Here is a 25,919-nt window from a genome sequence, read left to right on the forward strand (position 1 = left end):
GATTTAAAAATAATACAGAAACACTATTCTAGAGACCATAGTACTTTTTTCATGCCACTTCAGGCCTCATAAACAGGGTGAGTGAGTCTCACAGTGTTGTTGCCGTCTCACAGTTGGACAAAAACATTGTGAGACCCACCCACCCTTTATAGAGATCCATTCTACTATAAAAATCTCTTGCAATAATTCACACTGATTTAAAGAAGCAGATACTTTCCCAATTTCAGTCATAATGTAATTTCCCTGAGTTTTTCTAAATGTCTCCCTAGTTTTTGTGACATAAGATGCTAAATTTAGTTGGGAAAACATTCACTATACCTTTATTAGTCAATGCAGATACTTCCTTTAAAAACTTGGCAACAGAGAAATAAAAAGTTGACTTTGGAGAAATTTCACTGGATTGAAGAAATAAGTTGGTACAAAGATCATGAAATCTATCTGATCCAGTTAGCCACAAGTCAAAAACTTCATCTGAAAAGTCATTTGATTTGCTGTTTGTCCCAATATTATTTAAAAATTTCTTTATAGATGACACAATCTAAAAAATCAAAAAAGTAAAAGTAGTTTTTAAAAAAGTTATCTGTATCATAAAAATGGTATACAAAAATTGTTTTTGGCACTAAAACTTAAAAATCAAGATTTTATGCAGCTCAAGTGTTTAAAGAGGAAATAATTTTACTCTTCAAGTCCCAGAATAAAAGTCCCTGAAACCTTTCAAATCAGAGGAAATTCAAGAACAAAACAATGCCTAAAGGATTTATAAGTTTACTTAAAAATTCATTATGGTGTGATGTCAAACTAACTGAAATTAAATCGCTAAAGTGATTTAATGGGTTAATAGAAATTTAATTTAATGGGTAAATAAAAATTCAATTTAATGGGTAAATAGAAATTTCATTAAAATTAAATAATTATTTAGATCAAAAGTTAAGAAAGTTTGAAAAAACTGAACAGCAAACAAAAAAAGCTTATATTTTTTAAGAACACTCTTACATACTAGTACAATGCAGATCAAAAAAACTTTTATTATCAACTACATTACAGTCAATACACAGGTATCACTTATATTTTTAGCAGAGTGCGGAACTTCTAAAAAGAATGCAGTATTTTATTAGTTAAAAGAAAGAAACAGAGAAAGTGAGAGAGAGATAGAGAGTGTGTGTGTGTATGTGTGTGCGTGCACTAATAAAAGTTTTTTTTTCCCCGAGTGGGCAGATTCTTGTAAACTTCCAATTATCTGAATTAAATGGTCACAAAAAGTCATTTCTATTTAAATTAAAAATTAAGCTATTATTTTGAAATGAAAAAATTGAAAAATTATACTTAGTTCAAATTATAATCAAATTATTTCAGGCAAGAATGTTTCTTCACTTGGTCACAGAAAAAATTAAAGATGATGAGGATGTTCCCTGATAAGTTTTGCATTCAGATCTGATGATGATACTCCAACCCAAAGAAGCAGTAAGCTTGAAATTTTTCATTTTCAAACATCTGTTTAGAAATTTGTGTACTGAGAGACAGAAGTGTGAAGCAGCACATCATTTTCAGAGTGGAATGAAGGCAATGTAAATAACTTCAAAGCTCATTATGATAGACGTATTGCTAGTTGAGAGGGCTTCCCATGACACCTGTTGACTTCACGGAGGTTACCAAAAATAATAATATATATAATAATATATAATATACTAATTATATATATATATATATATAATATAAACTCGTTATTATTAAAATAGTTATATATATGAATATAAAATTTGTGTCTCCAGGAATAATCACAGCCGACAAAATTTCATGCCAGCTGGGGCGTCGCCCGGTTAAACAAGGCCCCCGTTGTTTTCGCCAGGACGAACAGTGAAAAATCAGCTACTGGAATGAATCTGAAAGCACACCCCAACTCAACATCACCAGAGTTAAAGATTGGTACTATCAGCATAAGAAGCCTGAATGGCAAAGAAATGGAGCTAGCCGAGGAATTAGATAAGTACCAGATCGACATAATAGGGGTGACTGAAACAAAAAAGACAAAAACTGGTGAGATCTATCTGAGCAATAAATACAAAATGTTATATTCAGGCAATGAAAATCAACGAAAAGAAGGAGTAGCCATAGTAATCAACACTAAATACAATACTAATCTTCTTTGGCCGATTCAGTTTCAAGTAGAGTGTGATGTGTCCAAATATCAAAATGGGGAATTGGACAACAAGACTTATTTGTGCCTATGGTCCCAAGAAGGTTCTACTGCAATAGAAGTGGAGGAATTTTTTAGGCTCTAGAGAAAGCTACTGACACAATGAAAAAGGAAAAGTTGGTCCTTGTTGGCAATCCAAATAGCAGAGTAGGAAATGATTGTGAGACATACAAAAATATTTTGGGAAAATTTGAAGAAAAGAGCAAAGCTAATAATAATGGCAAATATCTGTTGGATTTCTGCTCAGGACATGGACTGGTTATTACTAACACCATGTTCCAACATAAAAATGTGCACAAATTCACATGGAGAGAAGAGGCAAGAAATAAGAAAAGTCTCATTGACTATGTTATTGTTGATAGTGATGTTTTCTCCCTGGTGCAGGACACCACAGTGTACAGACGATTTGGAATTGGAATGATCACTATTTAGTCTTGAAATGGATAAAATTGAATTTCAAATTAAAAAGAATGACATGTAAGAAAGTTTTAAAGCGAATAAAAATTGAGCAGCTCTCAAATGTGAACTGTAGACTAAAATACACAAAGATTATTGAAGAAAAAATGAGAGTTTGAGAACAGGAACCAAACCTTGGAGATTCAGTGGCAAGCCTTGGAGAAAACCTGATTGATTCAGCCAGAGAGGCATGTGGTGAGGTTGTCTGCAAGGATAGAAAAATCAGAACTCCATGGTGGACAGAGGAAGTTAAAGAGGCAGTGAATGAAAAGAATCAAGCATACCAAAAGTTCCGGGAAAATAAGTCAGCTTGTGATCTTGGAGATTACAGAGACAAATGTTGAAAGTAATCTCTATTTTTCACTTGGTCAGACTATAATAAATTTAGTTTAATCCTTTATCCAAGTGTGTGCAAACAAAGTTTGCACCTGAAAGTATTTTCAGGACTGGGGTAAAGTGGTACAACACCACGCAACTCCTTGCAAAGGTGGAGCAAGCTACCAACACTCCTATCTCAGTATCTCCCATAATGCAAAACAAATCTCCTTGCAGATATGTATGATGTTATGCACTAAGGGAAGGGCCACTACCCAGACTAGTTTTGACCTTTATTGAGGTCTCTTCAGTGGAAGCCAGGCCATCTCCTCCTATAGGAGCTGCCAAACGGTGTGCCACCTTTTTATTAAATTAATCTGGATTTAGAGAAAGATGTTGATAGTTTATTTTTCACTTGGTCAGACTATAATAAATTGAGTTTAATCCTTTATCCAAGTGTTTGCAAACAAAGTTTGCACACACTTGGATAAATCACTTTGCAAGGAGTTGCCCGGTGTTGTACCACCTTACCCAGTCCTGAAGATACTTTCAGGCGCAAACTTTGTTTGCACACACTTGGATAAAGGATTAAACTAAATTTATTCAGAGACAAATGTAAGACAGCTAAACACTGTGTAAAAGTAGCTAAACAAAAGTAATGAGAGGATTTTGGCAAGAACACAGAAAATAAATATCAAGAAGGTGGTAAGATATTCTGGAGGTTGTTGAAGAAGCTTAGAAATGGATGAAAGAGTACTGTAAAATGAGTTAGAGATGATAAAGGTGACATGAAAACGGTGAGAAAAAGATATCCTTGAAGTATGGAGTATTTACTACGAAATATTGCTAAATGAAACAAGCAGTGATAGCAGAGTGGTATAAAACACTCAACAGGCATATCAGGAATACATATCCATACTTGAATTAGAAAAAGCCATCAAAGGCTTGAAATGTGGGAAGTCAGCAGGAGTAGATGATATTCGACCAGAAATGCTGAAGTATGGTGGTATAAAAGTCTTACGGCGGCTGCACTGCATAGTTCAGAAGGCCTGGATAGAGGGACGAATAACTAATGATTGGAGTAGAGATCTCATAGTACCCATATATAAAAAGGGAAATAAAACTGAATGTGAGAATTACAGAGGTATTTCCCTACTGAGTGTGCCTGGTGAGATCTATGCAAGTATACTTCAGAAACGGTTGAGAAGAATTGTGGAAGAAAAGCTGGGTAAAGAACAAGCTGGATTCAGGCCAAATAGAGGCTGTCAGGATCAGATCTTCACTTTATGACAAATAATTGAGAAAGCATAGGAATATAACAAAGATCTGTATTTAAGTTTTGTCAATCTGGAAAAGGCAACTCAAATAAAGACAAGTAATACTTAGTCTTTATTTGAGTTGCAAGTCAGCAGTTAGAATTGAAGGAAGTACAGGAAGATGGTTTAATGTTAAATCTTTTGTGAGACAAGGATGTACATTATCCCCTCTGTTATTCATTATCTATATGGATCACATTATGAAGGAAAGTGGTATTAAACCTGATATCAAAATTGGAGATGTTAATGTCAGCTCTTTGCTTTATGTGGATGATGTTATACTTCTAAATAAATCCGCTAAAAGTCTGCAAGATTCTCTGACTAAATTGAATAGCTGTTGTAAGAGATATGGTATGAAGGTCAGCAATAAAAAGACAAAGACAATGAAAATAGGCAGAATCATTGAAAATGCCAACCGTGTTGTGAATGGAGAACCGGTGGAACAAGTAAAACATTTCAGCTACTTAGGTACGATTTTTAGTTAAGATGGTAAATTAAATATGGAAATAGACAACAGAATCAACAAAGCTGGTATGGTAGGAAGTCATTTGAATAAATTCATATGGAATAAGAGAGAAATTACTCGGAACACTAAGTTAGCTGTATACAAGACAGTGTTCAAACCAGTTTTAACTTATGGATCTGAGAGCTGGGTCAGAAGTAAAACACTTGACCAAAGATTAGAGACTGTCGATATGAGTCTTGAGAAAGATTAGAGGTATGACAGATGGCATCAATTGCAATATCATATTAAAAACAAGGATATTAGGAAAGAACTTGACATTGTCAGCATCCTGGAATGCGTTAGCAGAGCTAATCTCAGGTGGTATGGTCACTTAAACAGAATGGGTGACGAAAGATTAGCAAAACAAGCGTTCTCTGCCAGGTTGGCAGGAAAACGACCCAGAGTAAGACCAAGATATATAGGTGGATTGATATGGTATAAAGTGCCTTAGACAATAGAAATATAAGATCTGATAATGTTGGAGTCTTGACTAGTAACAGACTGATTTGGAGGAAAATTGTAGATAGGAAGTTAGTAATGATGTAAATTTTTCATGTAGTACTATCATATCCTGTACACCCCTTGAGGGTACATGTCAGGAATTTGATGATGAGAAAGAGGTCAAATTATTAAAATAATCCAAATATATGCACTAGAACAGTAACCATCCAGAGGAAGAAATAGAAAATTTCTATGAGGAACTACAACAGGAAATAGACAGATAAAAAAACAGAGAACTCATGATAGCGATGGGAGATTGTAATGCTAAAATAGGACAGTTCATAGTAGACAAAAAAATGTGATGGGACAATTTGGATATGGAGAGATTAACGACAGAGGAAAACAATTACTCCACTTCTATAAGGCAAATGAATCTATCAACATCTAAATAATAAATATAAATGGACATCCCCAGATGCTAATATAAAGAACTGCATAGATTATATCACCATGAACAAACAATGGAAAAAATCAGTAAATAACGAGAACCTTAAGAAGTTTTGATTTTGACACTGACCATGAAATATTAACTGCCAAAGTGAAAATAAAATTTAACAGGAAAAATAATATCAGTAAAGAAGAAAGATTCATCTATCAAAACTAAAAGACAGTTCAATCAGAAGTTAATTTTTTAAAACAGATGCACCTGAGAGTAAAACCCTCCATCTCTCAGAACAGCGGAAAATACTGGGAAGAAGGAAAAGAAACAGTGTTATCAATTGCAAAAGATATTCTAGGTCCTTGTTCTTCAACAGCGGAAAATACTGGGAAGAAGGAAAAGAAACAGTGTTATCAATTGCAAAAGATATTCTAGGTCCTTGTTCTTCAACCTGTGGTCTGCGGACTGATGCCAGTCCGCAGAAATTTCCCAGCGGTCCACCAAACATTTCCCCCTAATCATGTAGCAGCCCGAAGTATAGGCGAAGTGTGAGGCCGTTTGTTGAATGAGGAATGGATGGCTAAGCTTGCGTATATGATGGACATATTTAGCCTTCTTAACAAACTTAATATTTCTCTTCAGGGGTCTTGTACAAATATTTTTACACTGAGAAATAAAATGGATGCGTTCAAAAAGAAGCTGGCTCTTTGGGATAGTCGCGTACAAGAGGAAGATATAGAAATATTTCCACTTTTGGGAGAATTTTTGATTGTCTCCCTAATTATTTCCCTGAAAATGAGGATCTTTGTGAAGGTAACCTCTGGATGAATAATCCCTTCATGGAAGATATAAAATCATGCGCACTTGATCCTTGTGAAAAAGAAAAACTGATCGAGTTGTCTTCTGATGTCACTCTGGTGTCCAGACATAAAATGCAATCATTGTCTCAATTTTGGATATCATTCGAAAAAGAATATCCATCTCTGAGTTATAAAGCTATCAAACTGTTGGTCATTTTTTCGACTTCCTATTTGTGTGAAAAGACTTTTTCAGCCATGTCAGTAATAAAAACCAAACAGAAAAATCCAATGGATGTTATTAGCAGCGCTTTGTCTCTCAGAAACAACACTCCAGCCACGTATATCAAATTTTCTTACCTCTAAGCAGCAACAGATGTCGCACTAGCTAAAAATTGTAATTTTATAACACTGGATTTAATAAATAAAATACTCTCTACATTAGATTATGTTTCTGTCTTCCGCAAAATATTTCTCCTATTTTACCCGGTCCACATGTGTAAAAAGGTTGAAGAATGCTGTTCTAGGTAACAAACCCAAAATAAACAATCAGTGCATAGCCCAAGAAATCCTAACCTCAATAGAAGAAAAAAGAGAGGCAAAAAAACTTGTAAACCAACAAAACAATGAAGAGGATAGAGTAAAATACAGAGCACTAAAAAATAAAGTTGATAACCTGTGCAAAAAAAGCCAAAGAAAAAGCTAAAAAATGAGAAGCATACCAACAAAACAGCCTAAAAGTTTTCCATGACACTACAAGAGAAATTATAAAGAAATTCTCAGAAAAAGCAGTGACAATGATAAACACCAAGATGACTGAAACCAGGGATATTGAAGAGATAAGGAAAATCTGGTCGAGGAAATCAAGGAAATAAAACTACAATTCCAACACAACAGAAGAAAATAACGATCATCCAAAAATTAAAAAAAAAAAAGAAGTTAGATACGCAATAAAACAAATGAAAAATAATAAAGCACCAAGCATTGATACTATCCCTACTGAATTTTGGTCATATAGAGACAGCACATCAATAGAACATTTGACAATCCTATTCAACAAAATACTAGAAACAGGAGAGATGCCAAATGACTGGAGAACTGGAAACATCATCCCAATATACAAGAAAGGAGACAAAAGAGATTGCAGAAATTACAGACCAATCAATTTACTCTCCCACAACTATAAAATATTCGTAAGAATTATACAGAATAGATTAAAAAGCACCTATGATACTTGTAAAGTATCATAGGTGCTTTTCGTATCGAGGAAACTATTCAACAATAGACCAGATTTTCACATTGCACCAACTAGCAGAACTCAGCTGGGAAGGCCATAAAGCCCTATATTGTTGGTTTGTGGATTTTAAGCAAGATTTCGATAGCATCAATAGAGAAATTCTTCTTAAAGTTCTACTAGGAAAAGCAATAGATAAATATATAATATAGTTTCTGATAAAATATTACTCTAACACAAATGCAATAATTAAAAAGGACACACTCACAACAGAATCCATAGAGATCCAAAAAGGAGTAATGCAAGGATGTCCACTATCCCCATGCCTATTCAATATATATCTAGAAGAAGTTGTAAAGAATGCAAGGGATAATGAGCCTAGAATCAATATCAATGGTTTAAATATAAATAATATCAAATATGCAGATGATCTTGTTCTTATTGCAAGAACCCCAAATGAACTACAAAGATTGATAAACAAACTAAACAAAACTTGTAAAATATATGACATGGTAATAAATATACAAAAGACAAAAGTGATGAAAATAGGAAGGAACAAAACTAACATCTCAGTCACCTTAAATGGAGAACAAGTAGATAACTTCATACATCTTGGGTCAAAACTAACAGAAACAATAGATGTACTCGAAACAAACACAGAATAACGACAGGATGGACCACCATGGGAAAGATTCAGAAAATCTGGAAAACAAACAAGATATCTAAACAAGCCAAAATCAAATTATATGAATCAATAATTATACCACCAGTTATCTATGGAGCAGAAGTATGGACAATTAAGAAAAGAAAGGAGAAAAAACTGTTGGCATTTCAACAATATCAGAAAAAATTAGAAAACAAAAACTGAGATGGTTCAGCCATGCTGCATGCATGGATGCAGACAGACAGACTACCCAAGATTCTAATAAATACTTTTACAACCGAAAAAAGAAGACCCAGAAGACCAAGAATCACCTGGCTGAAATTAATAAAGAACATTTCAGGATGTAGAAATCATAATGAACTTTTTCAAAAATCAGGGAATAGAGAAGACAGGAAGATGGAAGACTTAATCTGTCTTGAACGAAAGAGAAGAAGAAGAAGATATAAAACTTTTGGACTCTCTCTCATTCAACTTTAGAGACTGCTTTGATTTTTACCAGTCCAATATACAGTTTTGCTGAGAACAGCACATTACATTCCTCCTTTTTGTTTCACAAACCTGGCAATGCACAAATTACTCAACACAATCTCTAGAGCCTTAGCCACTACTATTTTAAATACAGATCTTCAAACATTCATTGATGAGGTTTGGATAATCATGTTGATAATCCTAACAGCCTGGTTGGCTGTGTGGTTAGCGTATCCACTCTCCAACCCACAGGCTGTGGTGGTTTTGAATCCTGCTGTGGGCCTGGATGTTTGCAGTCATCTTCAGATGGGGAATGAATTTCATCACCTGGTGTGAGACCACTGTCCTGTTTATTAGATGCCTAAAGTGGCTTGAAAAAGTTCCATGTTTGGTTTTGAGAGCAGAGTCCTCAAACTATGTAAAAAAACTAAATAAATAAATAAAAAAATAGAAAAAAAATTCATAGCCTGCCCACAGTACAAATGTACTACAAGTTTGCAAAATAAACCTTTCATGGGAGGGAGCCACATAAAAAATAATAAATAAATATAAAAAAATGCTAGAAAACCCAGATCTGTCTTATTTCCCCCTACACAAAAAAAAACCCTTCTCTTACTTTTTACAAAACCCAATCCCTATGCATTATGAGATCTATCCTCTTGGAATAACACTAACCTCAAATCTCTCTTTGTACAAACATATTACAACTCTCTCCTCTTCCTCCAAAAAAATTTTGGTTTTATTTTTCACTCAAGATGTCATTTTAACTCCAAACAATTCTAACTTTATAAAAATCACAAATCTGTTTGACTTGAATATTGCTCTCATATTTGGTGTGGCTCCCCTAAGAGTTGCTTAAAGATATTGTAGCAGATTAAGTAGCCAATAATAAAGCCTTCTTGTGTAACAGAATACAATAACAATATAGGAACTTACATAATGTGTAGTTCTGTTGAATATGAGATAAGGTCTTGAAGTGACCCAGAGAGTTTATTTTTCACCACTTGGACATAAGTTCTAAATTCTCAGAAATTGTACAACAAAAAAATAGGGAAAAACATAATACTTCCAGATTTTCAAATGACTCTCATAAGAGAAATTTTTCAACATTTCATAGGCAAAGAGCAACCACTACAATGGGATGTCCACTGCCTGGTGACCAATTACTCAGATTGAACGAAAAACGATTATCATCCCTGATTCCACCTGCAGTGAAACAAGAAGAATCCCACTAGATATTGCCATGAAGAGAAGAAAAGGAGAGAGAGAGAGAGAAAAATATATGTATGTGACAAACATTGTGCTGCCCTCTATACATATACACCTATTTCGAAAATCATACAATGGCTAAACTTTGAAATGATGATGGGGGGGGGGGGGGGGGTTGCATAATGGTCAATACTGAATAAAAGTGCCAAGCAAGATTTTCAATAAAAAATTTACAAGCATCATAGTTCTGGTTAGCCATGATTTGAAAGCAAATAGCCTAAGTTAGTTTTCCCATGTCATTTTTTAATACGAATTATAAATAAAAAAAAATTGTGAAAATAAGTCAGCAAGGACAGATGGCTTTTGTTATCTAAGTAAAATGTTAATAAGCAAGTAAAAATACAATTGAAAGTAAATGAAAACTTCTGGTTTAACAAGAACATGGCAGAAAATGCAGTAGAACAGATAAAATTAAGGACACAATTGAAGGGCAAGATCATAGCAGTAGGCAGAGCATTTTGATAATCATTTCATCAATATTCACCAAAGTGATCCAATTATCCTTAGTGAGCAGACCAATTCCGCTTCTACATTTGATATCTATCCCATTACACCATCTGCGGTGAGACTGGCAAAATACAAATTAATGCTTCAATTATCACCAGGACATGATGAGAGTACTACAAAAATGCTAAATGGAAGCAGGGAGAGTGTAGTGACTTGACTGACTGAGATCTTGAAAATTAAGAGTGCCCACTTTTCAGGAAGGAGATTGCATAGTATGTGAAAATTATAGGAGTATTAGCTTATTAACTATTCTGGGTAAGGTCCTCTGAATTGTTATACTCAACAAGATAATGGAACTGGCTGACAACTTATAGATGAGCAAGTTGAATTCAGAACGGGAAGAAGCTGCTTAGACCAAATATTTTCACTGAGGCAGATCATTGAGGAATGTTTAGAATTTAAGAAACCTGTGACCATGTTTTGTTGATTTCATAAAGGCTCCTGATAAGCAAACTTTATGGAAGATTGTAAGAGTTTATGAATGTCTGACAAACTCATTAGCATTATGACTGCTTATATGATAACAGCAAGAATTGTGTTAAAGTTAATAAAGTAAATGAGTATGGAACACTGCATCATAACTGACACAGCAGCTGAAGATTGTGCGAATGTTCCAAAAGTGTGTGGAAGTAATAGCGAGGAAAAAAGTTCAATTGATGATAAAGCTGGTATAATGATGTTGAAAAATAGAGTATAATTAACTGTAAGGTGGAGAGCGGGATTGATGGCAAACAAGTGGGTGTGACTAGCAATAAAATAGCGAAAGTGAATGACAGTGAAAAAATGAGGTAAGATTTGAAAGCTGAGTTGGTGAAAGAGAAGGCAAGCAATGAGGCAGATGCAGAATGAAATGAAGAGAACTGGAGATGTATATAGCAGATTGAAGATGACAAAAACAAATGATGTCTATATGAAAAAAAGGTAATGAAAGACCCATCAGTGGCACTGTATGGTGATTCAATTATTAGAGGTGTGATACATAAGAAGATGCACAAGGTTTGTTTTCTAGGAGTTACTTACTTTCCGAAAGCTGAGTTGGTGAAAGAGAAGGCAAGCAATGAGGCAGATGCAGAATGAAATGATGAGAACTGGAGATGTATATAGAAGATTGAAGATGACAAAAACAAATGATGTCTGAATGAAAAAAAGGTAATGAAAGACCAATTAGTGGCGCTGTATGGTGATTCAATTATTAGAGGTGTGATACATAGGAAGATGCACAAGGTTTGTTTTCCAGGAGCTACTTACTTTACTTTCCGAATCCGGAACACCAATCATATCCTCTCCATCCAAAAAACAGCAGCTTGTATTGCCTTGTCAGTGACCGTCAGAATGTCATCCGTGGAGCACACAACGATTAGATCTGGGCAACATAAAAGATGTTCGTCAGTTTGGACGTCTCCGCAGTCACAGCTGTCATCATCTGCATAACCCCCATTTCATCAGGTTACTTCTGCATCTGGACACTCCCACTCTAAGACGGTTCAGAGTCCTCCAGGTGCTATAGGGTAGGTGATAATGCCTTGGTTAACTCTTCCTTAATTATGGGGGCTTCTTGAAGTTGAACAGATTCCCTCCATAGAGCAAGGTGTCGCTCCTCAGGTTTATGGATCAATGGTTTAGTTCTTTGTATAAAACTATGCCTTGATTTGAGTCGAGAAGCCGTGATGATATGGCTGTACATTGGATGTCTTTCGTCCATTATTCTGCTTTTTTTTCTCCATCTCACCGGCCACTTGACATCTTATGCCTGGTGGTGCTATGCCTGCTAAGGGATACATCTTGTTGACTGGGGTTAGTCTTAGGCATCCGGTTATGATCCTAATGGTATCATTTAAAGCCACATCCACGTGTTTTGCATGGCCGGATGCCACCCACACTGGGGCAGCATACTCCCCTTCAGCAAAACACAATGCCAAAGCCGTCGAGTGAAGTACCTCTGGTTGAGCTCCCCACGTCGTGCCGGTCATTTTTCTTATGATGTTATTTCCTGCATAGATTTTTCCTTTTAGTTCCTGGCATTGTACCTTATATGACAAGGTACGATCCAGCTTAACTCCAAGATATTTGGGATTGCTGCAGTGCCCGAGGCATTTTCCACTCCAGACAATGTTTAACTGGCGTTTTGCTTCCATGTTGCACAGATGGAAAGCGCATACCTGAGTCTTGTTTGGGTTAGGCTTCAGGCAATTGGTCTCATAGTAATTGGAGAGTATTTCTAAGGCTTATGTCAACCTCTTCTCAACTTCTTCAAAACTCCTTGCTTGACTGCATATAGCTGTGTCATCGGCATAGATAAATCTCCTCACTTGTGGGTGGGTTGGCTGATCATTAGTATAAATATTGTAGAGCATCGGGGCCAATATGCTTCCTTGAGGTAAACCATTTTTCTGATTTCTCCGTCTGCTCTTCTTTCCTTGCAAAGTTAGGTATAATCATCGATTCTGGGGCATGGTTTTAACTAGATTCACGAGGTGAAAATCTTTCGTTATTTGGTACAGCTTGACCAACAGTTTCTTGTGATGAACAGTGTCATATGCTGCTGAAAGATCGATAAAAGCTGCTCCAGTCACAGGCTTCTTCTCGTAACCAACTTTGATGTGCTGCGCGAGATTCAGAATTTGGCAACAGCAGGACTTTCCGGGATGGAAACCGGCTTGCTCGGGTATAAGTTTCTCGTCAATGTTTGCTGCTATTCTTTCCAGAATCATTCGTTCAAAAATTTTATACAAGTAGCAGAGGAGAGAAATAGGGAGAAAATTCTTCGACTCTGTAGGTTCCTTTCCTGGTTTAAGTAAAGCTACCACTTGAGCTTTCCTCCATAATTTGGGCAACTGAAGAGATTCTACACACCTATTCATCAATTTCACCAGCCACTGGATGGTTACCAGACCAAAACGCTTTATCTGTTCGGTCCGAATGTCGTCCGGGCCAGCAGCTCTATTCTCTTTCAGGTGACACATAGCTTTTCTTAGTTCTTCAGAGAATTTAGAGGCTAATGAATTAGTCTCAGCTTCTTTAATGGGTGTAAGATTGGTTTTCAGTATCTTCTTATCTGTCCTGCCATTCAATAATAGCTGGTGAGCGATCTGGTTTGGCGTGACCTCTGTTACGTAAACTGGAGATTTAGTTGGAGCGTTGCTTAAATTCTTTACCAGTTTCCATGCTGGTCTGCTGTTCTGTTTCATATCCAAATCTTGCAGTAGCTTCATCCATCTCTTCTTTCTACTATCCATGAGTTTGTCCATCAGTTTTTCGCCTGCTTCAATTGTGCCTACAGCAAAAGAATCCTTGTCATATCTGATTTTATATTCTTTTAGTTGTTCTGGCAAGATCTATGCAAGTATACTTGAGAAACGGTTGAGAAGAATTGTGGAAGAAAAGCTTGGTGAAGAACAAGCTGGATTCAGGCCAAATAGAGGCTGTCAGGATCAGATTTTCACTTTATGACAAATAGTCGAGAAAGCATGGAAATATAACAGAGATCTGTATTTAAGTTTTGTCGATTTGGAAAAGGCATATGACAAGGTGCCAAGAGAGAAGCTATTCAATATGCTTCAGTTATATGGTGTCAATGGGGCATTATATCAAGCAATACTTAGTCTTTATTTGAGTTGTAAGTCAGCAGTTAGAATTGAAGGAAGTACAGGAAGATGGTTTAATGTTAAATCTGGTGTGAGACAAGGATGTACATTATCCCCTCTGTTATTCATTATCTATATGGATCACATTATGAAGGAAAGTGGTATTAAACATGATATCAAAATTGGAGATGTTAATGTCAGCTCTTTGCTTTATGCGGATGATGTTATACTGCTAAATAAATCCGCTACAAGTCTGCAAGATTCTTTGACTAAATTGAATAGCTGTTGTAAGAGATATGGCATGAAGGTCAGCAATAAAAAGACAAAGACAATAAAAATAGGCAGAATCATTGAAAATGCCAACCGTGTTGTGAACGGAGAACCGGTGGAACAAGTAAAACATTTCAGCTACTTAGGCACGATTTTTACTGAAGATGGTAAATTAAATATAGAAATAGACAACAGAATCAGCAAAGCTGGTATGGTAGGAAGTCAATTGAATAAATTCATATGGAATAAGAGAGAAATTAGTCGGAACACTAAATTAGCTGTATACAAGACAGTGTTCAAACCAGTTTTAACTTATGGATCTGAGAGCTGGGTCAGAAGTAAAACACTTGACCAAAGACTAGAGACCACAGATATGAGAGTCCTGAGAAAGATTATAGGCGTGAACAGATGGCATCAATGGCAATATCATATTAAAAACGAGGATATTAGGAAAGAACTTGACATTGTCAACATCCAAGAATGCGTTAGCAGAGCTAATCTCAGGTGGTATGGTCACTTAAACAGAATGGGCAAAGAAAGATTAGCAAAACAAGTGTTCTCTGCCAGGTTGGCAGGAAAACGACCCAGAGGAAGACCAAGATATAGGTGGATTGATACGGTACAAAGTGCCTTAGATGATAGAAATATAAGATCTGATAATGTTGAAGCCTTGACAAGTAACAGACTGATTTGGAGGAAAATTGTAGATAGAAAGTTAGTAATGATGTAATTTTTTTCATGTAGTACTATCATATTCTGTACACCCCTTGAGGGTACATGGCAGGAATTTGATGATAATGATGACGACGATAGTTGTTCTGTCTGGTTTTGATTAAGCCCAGCGATATATTGAGTTCTGCACCCTCATGGTATGTGCCGCCGAGATACTATTTTGACGGTATTCACGAACTCTTCATAGTTACTTGGATCTGCTTCAAGAGTGTTTACTGTCTGATCAAGTTCCTTCGCAAATCCATCCCATCTTGCTTTTTTAAAATTAAACCGTCGCTTAAAAGGTACTATCTCTGGATTGATAACGGCTCTGACTTCACAAGTAACAGGTCTGTGCTGAGTTCTTGGTATCGGCTCTTCTACTATCTTCGTCGTTTGCACGGCTACTTGTTCACCGATAAAGATATTATCTGGATTATATCCTCTTCTCCACCTTCCCCTATTGAATGATGGTCTTAACTTGGGATCGTGGATCAGCTTCAGTCCTTCTCTCTCTCAAGCCCAATTTTCCAGCTCAGCACCATTCCTGTGAGTCATTTTGTAGTCCCATGTTAAACTCTGACAATTAAAGTCTCCGAGTATTATTTTAACCTTCTGGGTGTTAAAGTTGGCAGGTTCTTTGAAGACGAAATCTTCATTAGGTGGCTTATATGCCGATGTGATTGTGCAGGACTTTATATAGATGGTTAATATCTCTATATTATTATGGGATGTCATATGTTTAGATTTAATATCCAAGTCTGGTTTGTCAAATATAACACTACCGTATTGCTCGTGTGGTCTCTCAGCTACTAATTTCATGCCATGAATTTTTGGTCTACTGTTGTTTATCCCTCGATGTGTCTCTTGGATAACTAAAACATCACATTTGCGTGTATCACACATGTCTGGTAATAAAACTTCCTTTTCAGATGACAGTCCTTCAACATTTATTGAAGTCATCTTAAAAGCTAGCCTTGAAGAAGGCTGATTTATAGTTCACATGATTGTTCCGGTAGCTGAAGGATTAGCCAACACTGAGTTTCAACGTTGCCCAGGGTACGCCCGATTGTGATATCTGAGTGATCCCTTTTGTATATAACACAATCTACGAGGAGGCTCCTTCGATGTACCCTATTGGAACGTCCCACTTAACTGATTGTTCCAATTATGATGGTTTGTTCAACTTATTTTTACCTCTTTAAATTCCGTTCTTCTTCGTTAGTTGTTGATTGATGCTCATCTGAATATAAGGAAATTTATATTATACTGTGCCACCCTATATTCAGATTAGTCCAAATAATATAGAAGAATCAATCATCAACTATATTTATATTATCACTTTATTTTCAGGATGAGGTTGTTAATAGCATTTAAGGCTTCCACAAAGGTCAGGCAAACACCAAGTTTAATTCAACAAAAGAAAACATTTAATGTGGAATGGTACAACATAAACATACAAGTATAACTATCTGCTAAAAGTTATCCAATTAAAATTTACAAGAATACATATTCAGATATTAGTAACTTCTAAGTTAGGTTTGTGGATTGTGACTAATGTTGACATTTCTTAATTCTAAAGCTTTAGTATTTCTTTCACATTGTTCTCTCTATCCAATTGGATGAATCATATCATAAATATATTAGCTCAGTTTAAAGTATTCAGAATAATTACAATCCATTAATTATCAAACATTAATTTCTCAGTTCATTATGCTCAGTCAATCACATTGAGATTAGGTCTTAAAAGTTTAATTTCCAAATGTTACAATAACTAATCTTATGACAGGCTACACTGTATTCTTTCTCAGTCAGCTAACACTTAATAGAACAACATAACACTTATAGCTTCGAGGGGAATGTACTTCAGTACATTTAACATCCCACCATTGATTGACATAATACCACAGCTAAGGTCAAAATATATCTGACAGAATTAACTGATATTGCTTCACAAGTCATAGAAAGGACAAATCTTACCAGGTTACCACTTCTAAGCATCGAATTCGCATAGGCACAATTGGATTTCTTATTGACTTGGTTAAATTGCGAATGAAACTATGTTGTGTAATTTATATTTTTCATTCACATTTAACATTGCTTATTATGTATTAATCATGATTTGTAAAAATAATTATTTTATTATTTCTTAATTTAGGATTACTATTTAAATATTTATTCTAAACTTAACCTACTATTAAATTATTAAACAATAATATCTGTAGAATTTATGATAACTAAAATATATATATGATGTAATGAAAAGTATTATTATAATTAATTCAGTACGTAATGAAAGAGCTGATTAAGTAGCTCAAATATTCTGTTTATTCTTATTTGTGAAAATTTAACGTTATGTAATCACTCATGTAGTAGTAGAGCATTGTATTACATTAGCGAAATGTTTGCGTTCATTTGTTGTCATGGAGACGCATGAAATAAACAAGCACGAGTCGAAGAGAGCGTGACCTTCGGACTGAGAGGAGAGGAAAAAATATAGAAGATTATTAATTAGAGAGAAGAGAGGAAGTTTTTGCGGAGCGGGAAGGAAGGTAGGATACAAGTAAAAGAAGCAGAAGAAATTTACAAATTCTCTAGGGCAGAAATTTATGAGAATAGTGTTTAGAAGTGAGTCAAAACGTAGTGAATCATATACTTAGCTGCAAGTGAAGTCAGCTGTGTTGTAAAGGAAAATTAATGCCGTAACCGGATAAATAAAGAACTGGACATTCAATGGAAAATTCTGATTAGTTCCAGTTAGTCTAGGATTACGTCTTAATTCTATGTTGCCCCGAGAAGAATTATATCGAATTAAACTAGTTGGAGAAAAGTAAACAAGGAAAGATATCAGTGCCTTATTGATGTGTTTTCTTTAGAGTAGTGAAGCGCGATTAACAGTAGTTCAGTTAAATCATTGGAGAATTTTTATTAATGTGTTCTGCTAACGTAAATAAGTTAATTCATAAGTGTGCTCACAATTAATTGATGTATTGAAGATTGTATCTGGTAAGAGTAGTCATACTTGTTTGTTTATTCTAACATTAACATATCTTCGAAGTTCAAAGTCCGAAATAAGATTGCTTGGAATATTGTCTACTTTGATTAGTGCTTGCTGTGAATTTAAACATTAAGTACAGCTGATAGATATGTAGAGACTGATTAAATAAAAAGTTTTGTTTTATTAACTTGAGTTAAGAAAGCTTGTGATTTTGAAGCTGTGAATTGTATGTGAAAGTTTAGAACATTGAATTGCCATGAGTGACTTAGCAAGATGTATTAAGTTGATTGTGTTGTTTCATTTTAAAGCAGAATTCTTGTACTTGTTATATAATATATATTAAATGTTTTATTTTGTTAATCTAAATATTGCGTTTGCCTGAATTCCTTTTTATTGCACCGTTCATAAATATTCGAATCTTGCGAGAACCCCAAGTAGAGTAGTAAATAATTCGGCCTAAATAAATGAGGAGACTGCTAACTTAATTAAGAATTGATCCTACTATTTTATATAGACTAATCTAAAAATAGGGTGGCGCAGTATAATTATAAATTTCCCTACTTCTGGATCGGTGATCAATTTGCATTTAGTTGTTATTGATAAGAGTGACTTGAACCAAGATGGCGGATTTAGAACGTAACATGAAAATAGAACGTCACGACAACTTTTACTTTATGGCAACACAATTTAAATGAAATCTTCCAGTATAATAACTGAATTATAGACACAGAAATACATAACACTTGATGCACTTCGTTTAAGTTATTTATTGATTCCTTATTTTCTTCTATGTATTGGCTTCAGTTCTGCACTATTCTTCCACTAACCATTAGGAAATTATTGAAGTATCAGAACTCCTACAGAAGTAATTCCAAAAGCCTATTAATTCCTTGTCCTTTCCTAGACGATTTTCGTCATATATCAACTCCCCTTCTGCCACTCACTATCGATCTCTATGCTGTCTCCAGGGCTTCTCTCTTTACTTTTTCTTTCAAATCAACTATGTTCTCCTTTTCCCGCCAAAATTCGGTTTTAACCCATTCAGCTTACATCAACTGGCTTTTCTCTTTATACACAGTAGCTCATACTCTCAGCACGAGCTAACTAAAACAAACTCCGTTTCTCCATCAGTAGCCAATCAAATCCATCAGTACAATTCCATAAAATTACCTTTACTTATGGAAATAACAAAAAATATATATCACGGTTAACATAAGGTACATTTAAATTTATATACACACAGTTTCTTATAATAAATTTTACAGAATTAAGTAAATAAATTGAATGTCATTTTTATATAGAGTCTTTTTATTACTATTATATATCCTAAGGTTATACAATTAATTAATAACAAACAAAACTCAAAGCATTTATATGAATAATATATTACAAGTAAAAGACTAACGACAAATAATATTTACAAGTCTTGCTTATGACGTGGTGAATTATGTTAAATATGAATGAAGTATTATAATATACAGAATATCTTCATTCACAATCTAACAACCCTTTCCAGGAGGTAAAATCATGGCAGAGTGTTTAAAGATATCAGGAGTATGTGAGCAAAGGAGTTGAAAGTGGTAGTACAGAAAAATGACAAAATGACTTGACTGCAAACAAGAATAATTTAAGATGGAATATCAGGAGGTTGTTGAGAAGGATAAAAGATAATAGTGTGATAGGAAAGATAGTCAGTGTGTTGACCAGGTATGACAATGATGAGAAGATGCAGAGGGCAAGAATTTTGAATAATGTGTTAGCAGAAATATGTGAAGAGAAATGTGTAAAATGAATTTGAAGGAATAACTGAAACGTATAAGAGTGATGAAATGTATTTGAATGATTTTGGTGCAAGTCATTTCGAGAAACAGCTGCTGAAAGGGAGAGTAATGAGTGCAGAGAAAGAATCTGAGCAAGTAAGATGTGACATAAAAGAGCAAGAGAGTAAGGAAGGAGAGATCGATGTAGTGCTTAGAATGAAGAAGTAGATAGTATGAATATAGAGAATGAGAGAACAAATATGCAAGGGAAACAGGGAGACTCAAGGAAAAGGGAGACCCTTTTTCCAGCACTTGTAGCTTGGTGCATCCATTAAGCACAATGCCTCCTCACACCATCAAGTATTGTCTAGAATTGGAGGAAAGACAAAAATGACTCTCGTCTATAAAGAGGACATTAGCCCATTGATGTCTTGTCCAATTTTTATGGATAGAACACCAAGGAAAATGTGCTCTCTGAGGATAAAGGGAAGTAGACTACAGGCCTTCGGGCATATAGGCCTACTTGCCTCAGACATCTTCACATTGTTTGTCAAGATATTCACATACCTGTGCTTGAATGGAGTCAACTTGCAAGTTGACCTGCTGTAGTGCATCAATTACATTTTGCTTTTATAACCAAAAATCTGTCCATGGTAGAGTGAGGACGACCTCTTAGCAAATGTCTGGAACACATTCCATTGGTTTGAAATGGTTCCCAGAGTCTGGATACAATGGCATGTGAGATTCCAAACTTTCTGCCTTCTTCAAGCTTTCAAATAATAATTCCTTGCATGAAATCATCTAGATGATGTCTTTGAGACATTACAAGACATCCAAGCTTGCAAGTTTATTCCTTCACAAAAAGAGCAGTACCCACATTCTACTCGAAATCATCAGTTATACAAATTACCACAAGTTGATTCATCTGAATTTGCAGTTACAATGTTCAGAAATAGTGTTTGTCCTTAGGTTTTGGATGCTGATGTAATATAGTGAATGATTTAAAACAACAACCAGAGTAACGTCTTGTCATTTTTAAAGTGGTTAAAGTGATCTAAAAATAGTATCCGATCTGGATTATGCTGATGATTTGGCCTTATTCACAATAATGCAAAAGAAATTAACTTTATTGCTACAACTGATGATACTGGGAGTCAACTAGGTTTGATTATTATTATTTAGTAAACATATAATGAAAACAGGCGATAAAGATGAATCATTTGTATTTCTTAAAGGATATGCTATAGAACATCCTCTGCTTCCATTATCTTGGTAGTTATGTAACTGATATCGATGAGGTGAGGAATGAAGTGGATAGAATTTAAAAAAATGGCATCAGTAGTGTCTGAGAACTTATGGAAAGTTTGTAACAGCAGAGTATCAGTAAAGATGAAACTTAAAACTTACAACAATCTGGTGTTCTCTGTTCTGTGTTATAAAGCTCAGACATGGACAGTGTACAAAAGTGATGTTGAGAAACTTGATGTTTATGATCAATAGGATTTAAGGAATATTTCAGGAGGGTAAGATGACTCGACTTTATAAATACAGGAAAACCTCGCTTAATGCAAATTCGATATGTGTGATAATCAGTTAGGGCAACTGAGTGAAATGATACTATTTCCCATTTTAAGTGAGTGATTAATGCAATTTTTTATGTTAGGCAAAATTTTTGTTGCCAATCTGCAGCGAGTAGAAAAGCTGGAAGTCATTAAGACATGAAAGTCTCGCTAGTAATACTATGTGCAAAACCTGGGATACAGTGAGTCTATAGTTCGAACTATATTAAATAAGGGCAAAGAACACAAAGAACAATGAAAAGTTGCTACTGCTTCTTTAAGCATGCAGATCACCCGAAATAGAAGCCATTTAATGATATGGAGCATCCTCTATCACTCTGGATTAAGGATTATAGTCAATTTCAAGAGGAATGTGAAAGCTTTACTGCGAGTTTAGGATAATTTGACCATTTTAAAAATCAAACTGGACTGCATAACGTAAGAATAACTGAGGAATCTGCTCATGCTGATAAAGATTATGTGGCCAAGTTTCCTGAAGAATTGCAAAGGATAATTCAGGAGGGTGATTATGACATCAGCAAATATTCAACATTGATGAAATTAGTCTGTATTGGAAGCATGTGCCAACAAAAACTTTCCTAGCTAAAACTAAAGCATTTCAACTCAAAGTATCTAAAGATCATAAATGAAGCTTATTAGCTCTTTATACTTAAGTAATCTAAAGATCATCTTATGCTTTTATCAGGAGGCAATGCAGAAGGCAACTTTAAACTCAAGCCTATGTTAGTGTATTGTGCACAAAATCCAAGATCTAACATTACTGAAGAAATAAGAACAATTGGAAAAGAACTTGGATTTAATGAAATGGATAATGAAGATGTGAGAAACTTCTCAATTCCTATTCAGAACAGTTAAGCAAGAATGATCTCCTTCAACTAGAAGAACAGCATACATATGAAGAAGGAGATAAGGAGTGAGAACAAGAAGAGAATGTTACGACTAAGAAGCTAACTACAAAAGAATTTGAGCTAGTTTTCAATCACATTTAGTATGCTAAGGAAATTTTGTTTGAAGCTGATCCTGATATGGAACTAAGTTTCGAAGTCCACTGAAATCTTGATAAAGCGATCGCCAGCTTTCACAAATTGCATGACAAGATGAAAAAGTTGATCACTATTCAAACATCTTTACTTAATTTTTTTGTAAAAAAGCAGCTAAATCAAATGTTTAGACATTAAATAAAAATTTAAGCAATTGATTTTTATTAACGTTGATCATTTTATCCTCTAATATAGATTATACTGTAATTTTTTTCCAAATTTAGGCAAACTGATGGATGAGTTACAATTATTCCTATTGTTTATTGTATTTGCTTAAAGTGATTTCACTTAGCACATTAATTGATGGATTAATTAATCATGTTAAGCGAGGTTTTCCTGTAATAATGAGATATATCAGAGGAGTGGTCGGCTATCTCTTAGTCACTATTCCATGCTAAGAAAGGCTATGATGGTTCAGCCATGTTGTGAAATATAGCACATCAGCCTCATCAACAAGATGATGATCAGTGATCAGGAAAGTGTTAGGAAAAGAGGTAGGCCCAAATGAGATGGACTGACAATCTCAAACAAGACCTTAATAGAACTGGCATACAATGACATGAAGCAGCAGCAGTATATACTCAGGACACTCAACAATCAATTGCTGTAGGAAGCTGTTCTATCTAGTCAGATCACTGTGATTGCTGGTTGCTTGAGGAACTTGTATGCACATATAATTTTCTACACTTTTTTTTTTACATTATCTGAAAACCTTGTTCTAAAGACCAAACGAAGAGATCCCCCCCCCCCCCCACACACACACACCACCAGCTTATTGCAGCCACTTTTGGGATGCAGTAAGCTTTAGTCTCATAATGGGTGAAGAAATTCATCTCCCACCACAAACAACCATGCCCAAGTCAGGATTCAAACCCACAGCTTGTTGGTAGGGCATACTATGTGCTTGGCCAACCTGGCTGGCAATACCTGGCCTCATTCTAATGAAGTGAAAAACTAAAGACCTTTTTCTCAAGGAGTTATATTTCTAATTGCAAAACAGATGTGAAGATAAACATTGTAAACAAAAAAATTAAATAAAACATTTGAGAATGATCAATTTTATTATACAAAAAAATAAAATAATAATTCTGCTTCTTACCATTTCAAAAGTAAGTGAAAATATTAATAATAGCCATTACCTTCATACATACTGTTAATGGAGCCACAGATGTAAGGTACACATTTTCTTGCAAAAAATCTGTAGAAATAGTAAGCATATCCCTGAGCTGTTTCTGGAGAAAGAAGAAAAAATTAGGAAGTGCATATACTCTTTTCTACTTCTAGTTATCTAATAAAAAACTTAGCCATGTATCTAAAATTTGTTACGCAGTTCATCTATCTGCCTTATAACTATTCCATAAGGCAAATAGATGAGAGAGGCCAACAAGGTTTGTTAAGGAAAGATCATATTTTCAAAATATAGCTACATTTCATAATTTGATGACAAGTAACAAAGGAAAGGCATGTATAGAGTTACGCCTAGATTTCATTCAGGTATTTAAACTGGGACTGATTGGTTTGGATAGCCCATCAGTCTCAGTAAATACTTTAGTGAAGATATATATACAGTGATATAACTAAATTATGTAATGGCCGTTACTCTGTAATAAATTTTGAACAATTGCCAGATAACAAACTAATAATTCAACTGGGATAGATGGGTTGGATGACAGATTAATAAGTTAAACATGGGACAGGATGTGCTACTGAATGTCCTCTTGCTTCCATTATCTTGGTAGCTGGTCTGTGTAACTGATATTAGTGAGTAGAAGATAAATGGCTTCAGATGTTTTTGAGAACACTCTCAAAGTGTTCTCAAATAGTTAATGCTACTGGAAGAAGCAAAAATAGAGATAGGCAGTTCTGAAGAATGCAAAGTTAAGCAGAGCTGTGACAACTGAAACAGATATGGTGGCTCTCAAGGATTTGAATGGATTGTCCAAGTAAAAACAAAAGATTGGGCTATAATTTAAAATTGGCTTGAAATTTGGAAGGCAAAGATTAAGCTGCTTTGTATTTGATTAGCAGGGAATGTATGGAAGTAGGTGGAATAGATTAATATTTAGGGAGCCACAATGAGCTACACAAGAACAACACAATGGATTGCTGCAATGATAAGGAGAACAAGAACACTGACTTGTAGAAATAATGAGATGGAAGATCCAAGGCATTTGAACTACTGTGCAAAAATTTAGTAAAACCAGTTTTCATAGTCTCTACAATGTTGGGTACAAAGTTGAGGGGATCTGCAGAACTTGGCAAACAGGAAGAGGTCTGTAGTTATTTATTTTGATTTTCAGCCAAAGCAATTAAGGCCACAAAGCCAGTGTTCCATACTACATTATGTGTCCTGACCACAATCTAGTGCTCATCTCCTCCCCATGCAACAACACTTACCGTATTTGCCGGCATATAAGATGAACTTTTTTTCTTTGAAAATAGGTCTGAAAAACAGGGTGCGTCTTATACGCCGATACTCAGTTTTTTATTACTTTCATTTCTGGAAGTTTTCTTTGTTCCGAGTTACGCAATTTCTTTCTTGTTTCCTTGTGGTGTGTGAGAGCATTCCAGTTACGTTAGTTATGTATTCCAGTTATTGGAACACATTCTAGTATTCCAGTTGTGGATAGATAACATTTGGTCTAGACACTCTGGCTGACTGTCGAAGAAGCCTGCCCTGCTAATATGGGATTAGTTTCACTCTCACAGAACAGATGTTAAAAATAAACTCAAGGAATTGAAAACTCAGTTAGCTGTAATTCCAGGAGGTCTAACTAGTCAGCTTCAACCTTTAGATGTCTCTATTAATAAACCATTTAAGGGATTTATGAAGGAGAAGTGGAACAATGCATCCAGAAGACTGCTGGATGCAGTCTTCAGATTTTGAGGTTACACCATCAGGAAGAAGTAAGAGGCCTAGCATTTCGCAAGTGGGTCAAAGCATTATGGGATGTGTGAAAACTGAGACAGTGGTTAAATCATTTAAGAAGTGTGGCATTAGTAATGCACTGGATGGTACAGAGGACAATTTGTTGTATGAGGACTCAGATTCTGTTTTGAAGAGGTTTCAAGTGTCTCTTATTTAGCTCTGGAGATGAATTTCTCGGTTTTGACGAAGAAGATTAAAAGGTACTCTTTCGTAATTGAAAGTTTCCTGTTGAAAGTAGAACTACTTATTACTTTATATTTGAAATACTGTAAATTCATTATAATATTCAGTGATCAAGTTTTTTTCCTAAAAAATGTGTACAAAAAAGGGGGTGCGTCTCATAGGCCAGTGCATCTTATATGCTGGCAAATACGGTACATATTTGGGTTGGAAGGCCAGACTATTGCTTCTGGCCTACCACCCCAAAACATATGCACCCAAA

The 25,919-nt window shown here is 35.2% G+C and overlaps 1 protein-coding gene across 8 annotated transcripts in view; it reads right to left on the minus strand.

The window, feature by feature from the left end:
- Window positions 1-25,919, minus strand: part of LOC150101193 (uncharacterized) — a 178,812-nt gene that overhangs the window by 100,374 nt on the left and 52,519 nt on the right. For all 8 annotated transcript variants that reach the window (XR_016549122.1, XR_016549123.1, XR_016549118.1 and 5 more), the window contains 2 exons: window positions 23,688-23,780; window positions 319-538 (listed from right to left, as the gene is read on the minus strand). Coding sequence is in view for 2 of the 8 variants with exons in the window: in XM_090401116.1 (XP_090257242.1) it covers window positions 319-538; window positions 23,688-23,780 (313 nt within the window). In the remaining 6 variants the exon portion in view is untranslated. The remainder of the gene's footprint in view (window positions 1-318; window positions 539-23,687; window positions 23,781-25,919) is intronic.

Source organism: Typopeltis vanoorti, chromosome 12 (genome assembly GCF_054136105.1).
Source record: "Typopeltis vanoorti isolate ZY-2024b chromosome 12, IOZ_Tvanoo_1.0, whole genome shotgun sequence".
Classification (NCBI taxonomy): Eukaryota; Metazoa; Arthropoda; class Arachnida; order Uropygi; family Thelyphonidae; genus Typopeltis; species Typopeltis vanoorti.